The sequence below is a fragment of the Pleuronectes platessa genome, chromosome 11, assembly GCF_947347685.1.
Source record: "Pleuronectes platessa chromosome 11, fPlePla1.1, whole genome shotgun sequence".
Classification (NCBI taxonomy): Eukaryota; Metazoa; Chordata; class Actinopteri; order Pleuronectiformes; family Pleuronectidae; genus Pleuronectes; species Pleuronectes platessa.
In genome coordinates, this window is record NC_070636.1 from 14,323,501 (window position 1) to 14,335,680 (window position 12,180).

At 39.1% G+C, this 12,180-nt stretch overlaps 3 protein-coding genes across 4 annotated transcripts; all 3 read left to right on the plus strand.

Annotated features, from left to right (window-relative positions):
* Positions 1 to 1,071: 1,071 nt before the first annotated feature.
* On the plus strand, positions 1,072 to 2,018 carry LOC128450748 (interferon alpha-inducible protein 27-like protein 2). 2 transcript variants are annotated; one of them, XM_053434395.1, is made up of 4 exons: positions 1,072 to 1,198; positions 1,353 to 1,376; positions 1,484 to 1,645; positions 1,831 to 2,018. In XM_053434395.1, exons 1-4 carry the CDS (start codon positions 1,189 to 1,191, stop codon positions 1,860 to 1,862), a joined length of 228 nt encoding a protein of 75 aa, XP_053290370.1. In that variant the 5' UTR covers positions 1,072 to 1,188; the 3' UTR covers positions 1,863 to 2,018. The 2 variants fall into 2 exon arrangements, with proteins under 2 accessions (XP_053290370.1, XP_053290371.1); XM_053434396.1 differs by having other exon boundaries at positions 1,137 to 1,198; positions 1,487 to 1,645.
* A 3,256-nt stretch (positions 2,019 to 5,274) lies between these two features.
* Positions 5,275 to 6,471, plus strand: LOC128450747 (interferon alpha-inducible protein 27-like protein 2). The gene is made up of 4 exons (XM_053434394.1): positions 5,275 to 5,348; positions 5,503 to 5,526; positions 5,614 to 5,781; positions 6,230 to 6,471. The coding sequence occupies exons 1-4, from the start codon at positions 5,339 to 5,341 to the stop codon at positions 6,301 to 6,303; spliced, it is 276 nt and encodes a 91-aa protein (XP_053290369.1). The 5' UTR covers positions 5,275 to 5,338; the 3' UTR covers positions 6,304 to 6,471.
* A 2,182-nt stretch (positions 6,472 to 8,653) lies between these two features.
* Positions 8,654 to 9,885, plus strand: LOC128451449 (interferon alpha-inducible protein 27-like protein 2). Its single transcript, XM_053435287.1, has 4 exons — positions 8,654 to 8,765; positions 8,920 to 8,943; positions 9,031 to 9,198; positions 9,647 to 9,885. Exons 1-4 carry the CDS (start codon positions 8,756 to 8,758, stop codon positions 9,718 to 9,720), a joined length of 276 nt encoding a protein of 91 aa, XP_053291262.1. The 5' UTR covers positions 8,654 to 8,755; the 3' UTR covers positions 9,721 to 9,885.
* The last annotated feature ends 2,295 nt before the right edge of the window (positions 9,886 to 12,180 follow it).

The following is a 12,180-nucleotide window of genomic DNA, read 5'->3' on the forward strand; positions in this document are numbered from 1 at the left end:
GGCGAGCCAGATTTTCACTATCTGGCCGTTGTGAATTCTCCGGGCATACCATGGAGCCCGTCTGACCTGTGAAACTTCTGTGTAATAAATTCTGTTATGCTGCAAGTTCTGGCTCCGCGTCTCCTCTTTTCAAACACCAACTTCGACAAGACACTGCTGCTTGAAAGATACGGCAGTATATTATTATACATTGGGTGGAGATGTCAATGGGAGACAAGTTAAATACCAAGGCAGGGGAGTGGCTGTTCTACTTAGTCAGAAGACATTTACCTACTTTATTTATACTTCACCAGCATGGTTCCTTTCATCAGCTGACCACACCCAATCTGAAATTATAATGCGTGAGAATTATTCTTAAATTCTCACGCATTATAATATTTATCATTTGCCCTCTTAAAATACATTCATGTAAAACAGCCACATTCACCAACAACGTACGAGGCTGACAAGAAAAATGAATTCAAACAACAACAAGAAAAAAGCTCTAGTTTTTAAAGTACACAGATGAACAGTGAAGTGATAAAACTGTAGAAGCCTCATGGAGATTCTGAGTGAAATGACTGAGTGCATGTCTTCAGTGCAGCCGTGTAGCACAGGTCAGGCTCCATTCAGACTCACTCTTTATCAAAAATAGTTCAGAGTCACTTGATTTTTCCTCCTGATCTGTAACCTAGCATCTAAGCTTATTATTGTTGAGAATGTGCAGATTTCATCCTTCAGTTTAAAGAATACTTTTTACCTCTGACAAGGAAGTTTTGTCTTTATCCCTGTTAGCATGTTTATTTGATCGTCTGGGAAAGAATAACACAGGTCCAAAGTATCATCGATACAGCCCAGTTATGTTAAATTAATTATTTTATTACAATCAGACAAGCTATAAGTTAGTTGTACACTGGTGCTTTCAAGAAAAACGTCCTTTCTTTGTTTAAGTAACATTTATTCTGCCATGTTTGTTTTGAAATGAAAATAATAAAACTGCAGATTCATTTTCCATATCTTTGTTTCCAGTTGGATGGATTTCATCAGTTTAATTTTCCTCAGCAATCCAGTAGAGACGCTCCCTAGTGTTCAGATTGTACCACAGTTTTGTTTCTGAGGAAACCATCATGAAGAGAATAAATACCAGTCCAGCTCCAGGCTGCTCAGATCAGAGGAAAAACACAGCAGAGAGGAGAGCAAAGAAAAAACATGGATCCTGGTGAGTACCATTTTTCATCTGACCAGACTGAAACATTCTTTGAGAAAATCTACACCTATATGTAGCGTCATGTTTCACTTGATTAATAAAAGCATGTAATACAAGTCTGTAAAGCTTCATTCTAATAAGATGCAATTTTATTCTTGTGTTTCAGTGTCAAGAGCAGCAGTTGGAGCAGGTAATACATCAATAGACATGCAATAACAATAACAATGATAGAAACAATAACAAAAGCAAAAATCACAATAACAACAATAATGAAGGCTTCATATCTGTTGTGTTCAGCAGTGGCTAAGGGTTCTACCCCTGGTTCTCTGGGGCCCGCGGGTTTCACCTCAGGTGGAATTAAAGCAGGCTCCACGGCTGCTAAAATGATGTCGGCTTCTGCAGTGGCTGGCAGAGGTGGAGTGGGAGCAGGAAGTCTGGTGTCTGTTTGTCAATCAAAAGGTAAACAGTACATGGCTCATTTTGGTTTGAACTGTGTCCTTGGGTGGAAAACTTCTATATCTTAATTGATTCTTGCACTGTTTTCACCTTTTCTAATCCACTTAATATCTGTGATAGTATTGGTATTGCTTTCTCTGTCACTTGATAAAATGTACTGATCATCCATTGTGTGTGTATCACTGTAGGTGCGTCTGGTGGATCAAAGCGCAACAAGTGAAGCTGCCAGTGATGGAGCAGCTGGGAGGTGGTTGAAGCAGCATGTTTATGTTCTGAAATGTTTGGAAAGTTGTCTGGTTTGCAGTCACCTGACATGATGTTTCATTGTTTGAATCTTACATCTCTCCGAAAATAAAAGCAACCGAGTTAAAACACATTTGAAAGAGTTGACTGGTTCATTGTCCTTTTTAGTTGAATTATCTATTGACCTACCAGTGTATCATAACACTGTTGTGATTTATAAACATGAATATGTACTGTAATATTGTATTAGGGCACTTACAATAACTTTAATATATTGGTTAAAGGTCCAGTGTGTAAGATCTAAGTGAAAGGGATCTACTGGCAGAAATTGAATATAAAGTGATCCTAGTGATGTTCTCACCAGTGTGTTTCTTCTATATTGCAGTAATTGTTTTCTTTACCCCCCAATGAGCCTTTTATAATAGCGTAAGGAGCGGATCCTCTTTACGGAGGCCACCATGTTTCTTACAGTAGCCCAGACTGAACAAACTAAACATCTTCTGAGTTTTTATGACAACTGAAGGTTACCACAGGTTCTCTCTCATGTTCGGAAGAGGAGGGTGAGGTGAGGGGTATTCAGCTGCAATATGAAAATTCTCCACCAGATGTCACTAAATTCTCCACACTGAACTGTTAATATTTATTGGAGGTGCCACAACCTTCAAGTCCAAACCTTCTTTTCTACAGTGAAACAGGTGAAGGTTCACCATGATCACCATATCTCAGGTCTACTATTGTTTTCCTGAATACCACTGTGCACTTACAAGGCAAAATCCCACCACCCAAATTTTGCTTCTCTTCATTGGTCCCTGTACGTTTTAGAATTGATTTTAGGATTTTACTGATCACTTTTAAAGCATGCCAAGGTCTGGCTCCAAGACACATCACAGAATTTATGACCCCATATTACTTTCACACAGCCTTAGATCCTCAGGTGGAACCCTGCTTGCTGTTCCGAACAAAAGGTGACCCTGCTTTTGCCATCAGAGCCCCTCAGCTTTGAAACGGCCTGAGGAGATAAGGCTTGCAGAGTCAGGGACTTCTTTTAAATCACTTATTATAAACTTTTTTTATAGAGTTACTTTCGTGTGATACTGTTATTTTATCGTTTTCTTTTCACCTTTTATTTTACGTGTTCACTTATTTTAATCTCCTTTTATTGCTTTTACGTGTTCAAGTTTATATTTACCTTTCTTGATTTGTTGTCAAAGCACTTTTGTAAAGTCTATTTTTAAAAAGGACTATATAATTAAAGTATATTTTTGTATAATTATAGGTGGAGATGGCAGTGGGAGACAATTTAAATACCAAGTTGGGGAGTTGCTGTTCTAGTTAATCATTGTTCTTTTCATCCTCTGACCACATCCAATCAGACAACATAATGCGTGAGAATTATAATTGACCTAATTAGGTAATGTTAGTTGCGTGTCACGTATTGCAGTATCTGCTTAGATGTAATCAGTTGATGAGAGCAACAATGCTGCTGAAGGATAAATGAAGTAGGTGATGGACATGTGACTAACTAGAACAGCAACTATATGTATCATTTGCCATTTTAAAATGCATTCATGCAAAACAGCCACATTCACCAACAACGTACAAGGCTGACAAGAAAATGTATGTCAAACAATAACGAGAAAAATGCTCCAGTTGTTAAAGTACACAGATGAACAGTGAAGTGATAAAACCATAGAAATCTCATAGAGATTCTGAGTGAAATGACTGAGTACATGTGTTCAGTGCAGCCATGGAGCACAGGTCAGGCTCCATTCAGACTCACTCTTTATCAAAAATAGTTCAGAGTCACAAGATGTTTCCTCCTGATCTGTAACCTGGCTTCCATGCTAATATTGTTGAGAATGTGCAGATTTCATCTATCAGTTTAAGGATACTTTTTACCTCTGACAAGGAAGTTTTGTTTTCACCCCTGTTGGCTTTTTTGTTTGATCGTCTGGGAAAGAATAACACATTTTGTTTATATGTACAAATGTAAGCATTATGATTTAACGAGCAAAGTATCTGCCAAAGTTTCATCGATACAGCCCAGTCATGTTTAAATTAATTATTTTATTACAAACAGACAAGCTATAAGTTAATTGTACACTGGTGCTTTCATGAAAAACCTCTTTCCTTTGTTTGAGTAACCTTTGATTTGCCATGCCTTGTGCCATTGTTTTTTTTTTTTTTTTTAAATGAAAATAATAGAACTGCTAATTCATTTTCCATACCTTTGTTTTCAGTTGGGTGGATTTCATCAGTTTTATTTTCCTCCGCAGTCCTGTGGAGACGCCCCCTAGTGTTCAGATTTTACCACAGTTTCGTTTCTGAGGAAACCTAGCCTGGATGCCAGACGAACTTAGCCCCGCCCACAACAGATTTGGTCGGGAAGTTCGGTCTGGAGTCGCTCCATTGGGAAAAAATTATGGCCGGACCGGGCCAATCAGATTGTCAGGGCGGGCTTTATACGATGATTGACAGATGATCAACGGTAACGTAATCAACCACGTCATCACAGTGCCCTCGGGTTGAATTCGTTTTCAACAAACATGCCTGCCGCTGGCGAGCTGAGATGTGTAGATGCTGCCATTGAGTCTGTTTTAGAAGACATCGACAGCGCATTCATTTTGAAAGAGGAACACAGAACGTGGAGGCTACGCCAGAGCACCGCGCTAATCCCTATCACCCCGGCGCTTGGCTGTTCACAACGGACACTGAAGCGACGCTGAACCGCCGGGCAGCGCTAATAATATCACCCGTTGATCCAGTAGATCGCTGCACGGCTTTGTGCCGGTCACACCGGAGGCTGAAGCACCGCGCTGCGCCAAGGCTGCCTCGCGGTGCTTCAGCCTCCGGTGTGACCGGCACAAAGTTTTAACATGGGAGTGGATGGGAGCCAGCTGTTATTTAAGGCTTGGCGCTGCGCTGAAGCGTCCGGTGTGAACCCGGGTTAGTAAATAACTCACAATGCGTTGCTTAGCATACGTCACATACTACGTTGCTCTGATTGGTTGTAGGTCTATCCAATTGAGCGAAGAGGAATTTTACTTCCTGGTCCTGCGCTGAAGCGTCCGGTGTGAACCCAGTAAATAACTCACAATGCGTTGCTTAGCATACGTCACATACTACGTTGCTCTTATTGTTTGTAGATCTATCCAATTGAGTGAAGAGGAATTTTACTTCCTGGTCAGTTGAAACACGCCCCATAATTTTTTCCCAATGGAGCGACTCCAGACCGAACTGCCCGACCAAATCTGTTGTGGGCGGGGCTAAATTCGTCTGGCATCCAGGCTAAACCCAGACCGAACTGCCCGACCAAATCTGTTGTGGGCGGGGCTAAATTCGTCTGGCATCCAGGCTAGAGGAAACCATCATGAAGTGTATAAATACCAGTCCAGCTCCAGGCTGCTCACAACAGAGGAAAAACTTTTCTGAGAGGAGAACAAAGAAAAAACGATGGGCCTTTGTGAGTACCATTCTTCCTCTGACTATTCTGAAACATTCTTTTAGAAAATCAACATCTATATGTAGCATCATGTTTCACTTGATTAATAAAAGTATGAACTACAAGTCTGTAAAGCTTCGCTGTAATAAGATACAATTTTTTTCTTGTGTTTCAGTGACAGGTTTAACAATTGCATTAGGTAAGACATTAATAGATATGAAATAACAATAGCAACAAATAACAACAATGATTATGAAGGCTCCATCTCTGCTGTGTTCTCGTCCAGGTGCAGCAGGGACTGTGGTCGCGGCCCCTGCTGTTCTTGCGGCCGTAGGTTTCACCTCAGCTGGAATTGCATTAGCTTCCATGGCTGCTAGTCTGATCTCGGTTTCTGCAGTGGGTAGCGGAGGTGGAGTGGCAGCTGGAAGTACAGTGGCTATTCTTCAATCAATAGGTAAACAGTAGATGGTTTAATTTGGTTTGAACTGTCTCCTTGGGGGGATATTTTCTTAATTCTTAAGTGTTTCCTTGACTGTTTTCACCTTTTCTAATCCACTTAACATCTGCTGTACCATAATTTACATGCTTAATCTAATGCACATTTTTTTGTGTCGTTTCATTTATGATTAAATCTGTTTTTATTTGGTTTCAGTAGACAGTTAATTTTGTTACCCTTATTCTACTTCTCTCTCTCAAATGTTCAGTCATCTTATACTGACAATATATTTTATGCCAATATCTCAATTAAAACATATGTGACAGCTTTGTAGTAGTTCTGGTGGCCAGAATATCATTTCATTTGATAATACTGTATACACTGTATTGTGATGACAGTATTGGGAATGCTTTCACTATAACTTGATAAAATGTACTGATCGTCCAATGTGTTTGTGTCACTGTAGGTGCAGTTGGTCTGTCGGGGGGCGCTGCAGCTGCGAGCGGCGGGGTGGGGTTGTTGGTAGGCCTCCTTATCTGAATAATCAACAATTGGTTATTCTGTTAATCTGATGAAGCAAGTGATGAAGCAGCATGTTTATGTTCTGAAATGTTTGGAAAGTTGTCTGGTTTGCAGTCACCTGACATGATGTTTCATTGTTTGAATCTTACATCTCTCCGAAAATAAAAGCAACCGAGTTAAAACACATTTGAAAGAGTTGACTGGTTCATTGTCCTTTTTAGTTGAATTATCTATTTACCTACCAGTGTATCATAACACTGTTGTGATTTATAAACATGAATATGTACTGTAATATTGTATTCAGGCACTTACAATAACTTTAATATATTGGTTAAAGGTCCAGTGTGTAAGATCTAAGTGAAAGGGATCTACTGGCAGAAACTGAATATAAAGTGATCCTAGTGATGTTCTCACCAGTGTGTTTCTTCTATATTGCAGTAATTGTTTTCTTTATCCCCCAATGAGCCTTTTATAATTACGTAAGGAGCGGATCCTCTTTACGGAGGCCACCATGTTTCTTACAGTAGCCCAGACTGAACAAACTAAACATCTTCTGAGTTTTTATGACAACTGAAGGTTACCACAGGTTCTCTCTCATGTTCAGAAGAGGAGGGTGAGGTGAGGGGTATTCAGCTGCAATATGAAAATTCTCCACCTGATGTCACTAAATTCTCCCCACTGAACTGTTAATATTTATTGGAGGTGCCACAACCTTCAGGTCCAAACCTTCTTTTCTACAGTGAAACAGGTGAATGTTCACCATGATCACCATATATCAGGTCTACTTTTGTTTTCCTGAATACCACTGTGCACTTACAAGGCAAAATCACACCACCCAATCCTTGCTTCTCTTCATTGGTCCCTGTACGTTTTAGAATTGATTTTAGGATTTTACTGATCACTTTTAAAGCATGCCAAGGTCTGGCTCCAAGACACATCACAGAATTTATGACCCCATATTACTTTCACACAGCCTTAGATCCTCAGGTGGAACCCTGCTTGCTGTGCCGAACAAAAGGTGACCCTGCTTTTGCCATCAGAGCCCCTCAGCTTTGAAACGGCCTGAGGAGATAAGGCTTGCAGAGTCAGGGACTTCTTTAAAATCACTTATTATAACCCATTTTTATAGAGTTGCTTTCGTGTGATACTGTTATTTTATCGTTTTCTTTTCACCTTTTATTTTACGTGTTCACTTATTTTAATCTCCTTTTATTGCTTTTACGTGTTCAAGTTTATATTTACCTTTCTTGATTTGTTGTCAAAGTACTTTTGTAAAGTCTATTTTTAAAAAGGACTATATAATTAAAGTATATTTTTGTATTATTATAGGTGGAGATGGCAGTGGGAGACAATTTAAATACCAAGTTGGGGAGTTGCTGTTCTAGTTAATCATTGTTCTTTTCATCCTCTGACCACATCCAATCAGACAACATAATGCGTGAGAATTATAATTGACCTAATTAGGTAATGTTAGTTGCGTGTCACGTATTGCAGTGTCTGCTTGGATGTAATCAGTTGATGAGAGCAACAATGCTGCTGAAGGATAAATGAAGTAGGTGATGGACATGTGACTAACTAGAACAGCAACTATATGTATCATTTGCCATCTTAAAATACATTCATGCAAAACAGCCACATTCACCAACAACGTACAAGGCTGAAAAGAAAATGTATGTCAAACAATAACGAGAAAAATGCTCCAGTTGTTAAAGTACACAGATGAACAGTGAAGTGATAAAACCATAGAACTCTCATAGAGATTCTGAGTGAAATGACTGAGTGCATGTGTTCAGTGCAGCCATGGAGCACAGGTCAGGCTCCATTCAGACTCACTCTTTATCAAAAGTAGTCCAGAGTCACAAGATGTTTCCTCCTGATCTGTAACCTGGCTTCCATGCTAATATTGTTGAGAATGTGCAGATTTCATCCCTCAGTTTAAGGATACTTTTTACCTCTGACAAGGAACTTTTGTTTTCACCCCTGTTGGCTTTTTTGTTTGATCGTCTGGGAAAGAATAACACATTTTGTTTATATGTACAAATGTAAGCATTATGATTTAACGAGCAAAGTATCTGCCAAAGTTTCATCGATACAGCCCAGTCATGTTTAAATTAATTATTTTATTACAAACAGACAAGCTATAAGTTAATTGTACACTGGTGCTTTCATGAAAAACCTCTTTCCTTTGTTTGAGTAACCTTTGATTTGCCATGACTTGTGCCATTGTTTTTGTTTTTTTAAATGAAAATAATAGAACTGCTGATTCATTTTCCATACCTTTGTTTTCAGTTGGTTGGATTTCATCAGTTTTATTTTCCTCCGCAGTCCTGTGGAGACGCCCCCTAGTGTTCAGATTGTACCACAGTTTCGTTTCTGAGGAATCCATCATGAAGTGTATAAATACCAGTCCAGCTCCCGGCTGCTCACAACAGAGGAAAAACTTTTCCGAGAGGAGAAGAAAGAAAAAACGATGGGCCTTTGTGAGTACCACTCTTCCTCTGACTATTCTGAAACATTCTTTTAGAAAATCAACATCTATATGTAGCATCATGTTTCACTTGATTAATAAAAGTATGAACCTCAAGTCTGTAAAGCTTCGCTGTAATAAGATACAATTTTTTTCTTGTGTTTCAGTGACAGCTTTAGCATTTGGAGCAGGTAAGACATTAATAGATATGAAATAACAATAGCAACAAATAACAACAATGATTATGAAGGCTCCATCTCTGCTGTGTTCTTGTCCAGGTGCAGCAGGGACTATGGCCGCGGCCCCTGCTGTTCTTGCGGTCGTAGGTTTCACCTCAGCTGGAATTGCAGCAGGTTCCATTGCTGCTAGTCTGATGTCGTTTTCTGCAGTGGCTAGCGGAGGTGGAGTGGCAGCTGGAAGTGCAGTGGCTATTTGTCAAACAATAGGTAAACAGTAGATGGTTTATTTTGGTTTGAACTGTCTCCTTGGGGGGATATTTTCTTAATTCTTAAGTGTTTCTTTTACTGTTTTCACCTTTTCTAATCCACTTAACATCTGCTGTACCATAATTTACATGCTTAATCTAATGCACATTTTTTTGTGTTGTTTCATTTATGATTAAATCTGTTTTTATTTTGTTTCAGTAGACAGTCAATTTTGTTACCCTTATTCTACTTCTCTCCCTCGATTGTTCAGTCATCTTATACTGACAATATATTTTATGCCAATATCTCAATTAAAACATATGTGACAGCTTTGTAGTAGTTCTGGTGGCCAGAATATCATTTCATTTGATATTACTGTATACACTGTATTGTGATGACAGTATTGGGAATGCTTTCACTATAACTTGATAAAATGTACTGATCGTCCAATGTGTTTGTGTCACTGTAGGTGCAGTTGGTGTGTCGGGGGTCGCTACAGCTGCGAGCGGCGGGGTGGGGGTTTTGGTAGGCCTCCTTATCTGAATAATCAACAATTGGTTATTCTGTTAATCTGATGAAGCAAGTGATGATGCAGCATGTTTATGTTCTGAAATGATTGGAAAGTTATCTGGTTTGCAGTCACCTGACATGATGTTCCATTGTTTGAATATTACATCTCCAAAAATAAAAGCAACCGGGTTAAAACAATTTTGAAAGAGTTGACTGGTTCATTTTCCTTTTTAGTAGAAGTATCTATTGACCTACCAGTGTATCATAACACTGTTGTGATTTATAAACATGAACATCTACTGTAATATTGTATTTAGGCACTTACAATAACTTTAATATATTAGTTAAAGGTCCAGTGTGTAAGATCTAGGTGAAAGGGATCTAGTGGCAGAAACTGAATATAAAGTGATCTTAGTGATGTTCTCACCAGTGTGTTTCTTCTATATTGTAGTAATTGTTTTCTTTACTCCCCAATGAGCCTTTTATAATTACGTAGGGAGCGGATCCTCTTTACGGAGGCCACCATGCTTTTTACAGTAGCCCAGACTGGACAACCTAAACACCTTTTGAGTTTTTAGGACAACTGAAGGTTACCACAGGTTCTCTCTCATGTTTGGAAGAGGAGGGTGAGTTGAGGGGTATTCAGCTGCAACATGAAAATTCACCACTAGATGTCACTACATTCTTCACACTGAACTGTAAATATTTACTTGAGGTGCCACAACCTTCAGGTCCAAAACCTTCTTTTCTACAGTGACAAAGGCACAATGATCACCATCTATCAGGCTAATCTCTACTTCTGTTTTCCTGAGAACCACTGTGCACTATGTGTGCAGTATTTACTGTTGGTGGTCTACACTGGTCTCACTGGCCTTTATAAAGTTTAAAATCAAATCAACCCGATCCTTGCTTTTCTTCATTGGTCCCTGTACGTTTTAGAATGGATTTTAGGATTTTACTGATCACTTTTAAAGCATGCCAGGGTCTGGCCCCAAGACACATCACAGAATGTGTGACCCCTTATGTGCCTTCACACAGCCTTAGATCCTCAGCTGGAACCCTGCTTGCTGTTCCAAACAAAAGGTGAACCTGCTTTTGCCATTAGGGCCCCTTTGGAACGGCCTGAGGAGATAAGGCTTGCAGAGTTAGGGACTTTGTTTAAATCACTTCTTAAAACCCATTTGTATAGACTTGCTTTCATGTGATACTGTGATTTTAACGTTTACTTTTCAACTTTTAATTAGCTTATTGACCTATTTTAATCTCCTTTTATTGGTTTTACGTGATCAAGTTCATATTTACCTTTCTTGCGTTGTTGTCAAAGCACTTTGCAAAGTCTGTTTTTAAAAAGTGTTATATAAATAAAGTTTATTTTTATATTATTATAGGTGGAGATGGCAGTGGGAGACCATTTGAATGTAAAGTTGGGGAGTTGCTGTTTTAGTTAGTCATTGTTCCTTTCATCAGCTGACCACACCCAATCAGACTTTATAATGCGTGAGAATTATTCTTAAATTCTCACGCATTATAATATTTATCATTTGCCATCTTAAAATACATTCATGTTGTGATGGAAATTCATCTTGAGATTTGAAATAATGAAATTCTCAGACTGGAGTTGCCATTGAGTCTTTATAATAGTAAGCTCTGCAGAGTTTACACGGGTGCTCAGGATGGAACAACTGGCTGCGAAGGTGAAAAAGCCAGGACTTATACCAAGAGGCGTTTCACAAGACAGTATGAGAAAAAGAAGACATGCCAGAATTAATACAAAGAGGTGCTTCATAAAACGTAATATGAAAAAGATATGAAATCCTCCTCAGTGCCTGTCTGCTGTGTCCGTCCGCTGGAGCAAACTCCCTGTTTGCCAAGGCCACTGTAGTGAGACAACTGGTCAGTTGAATTTTCCCTTACAATGTGAAACAGCCACATTCACCAACAACGTACAAGGCTATCAAGAAAAATGAATTAAAACAACAACGAGAAAAAGGCTCCAGTTTTTAAAGTAAACAGATGAACAGTGAAGTGATAAAACTGTAGAAGCCTCATGGAGATTCTGAGTGAAATGACTGAGTGCATGTCTTCAGTGCAGCCGTGTAGCACAGGTCAGGCTCCATTCAGACTCACTCTTTATCAAAAATAGTCCAGAGTCACTTGATTCCGTGTCAGAGGATACTTTTTACCTCTGACAAGGACGTTTTGTTTATTTGATCGTCTGGGAAAGAATAACACAGGGGCGAAGTATCATCGATACAGCCCAGTTATGTTAAAATTAATTATTTTATTACAATCAGACAAGCTATAAGTTAATTGTACACTGGTGCTTTCATGAAAAACATCCTTTCTTTGTTTAAGTAACATTTATTCTGCCATGTATGTTTTTAAATGAAAATAATAAAACTGCAGATTCATTTTCCATATCTTTGTTTCCAGTTGGATGGATTTCATCAGTTTCATTTTCCTCAGCAATGCTGTAGAGATGCTCCCTAGTGT

Coding starts and splice junctions, on each gene's coding strand:
- LOC128450747 (XM_053434394.1), top strand. Junction 5,527..5,613: donor AGGTTTAACAATTGCATTAG/GTAAGACATTAA, acceptor GTTCTCGTCCAG/GTGCAGCAGGGACTGTGGTC. Junction 5,782..6,229: donor GGCTATTCTTCAATCAATAG/GTAAACAGTAGA, acceptor GTGTCACTGTAG/GTGCAGTTGGTCTGTCGGGG.
- LOC128451449 (XM_053435287.1), top strand. Junction 8,944..9,030: donor AGCTTTAGCATTTGGAGCAG/GTAAGACATTAA, acceptor GTTCTTGTCCAG/GTGCAGCAGGGACTATGGCC. Junction 9,199..9,646: donor GGCTATTTGTCAAACAATAG/GTAAACAGTAGA, acceptor GTGTCACTGTAG/GTGCAGTTGGTGTGTCGGGG.
- LOC128450748 (XM_053434395.1), top strand. Junction 1,377..1,483: donor AAGAGCAGCAGTTGGAGCAG/GTAATACATCAA, acceptor TGTTGTGTTCAG/CAGTGGCTAAGGGTTCTACC. Junction 1,646..1,830: donor GTCTGTTTGTCAATCAAAAG/GTAAACAGTACA, acceptor GTATCACTGTAG/GTGCGTCTGGTGGATCAAAG.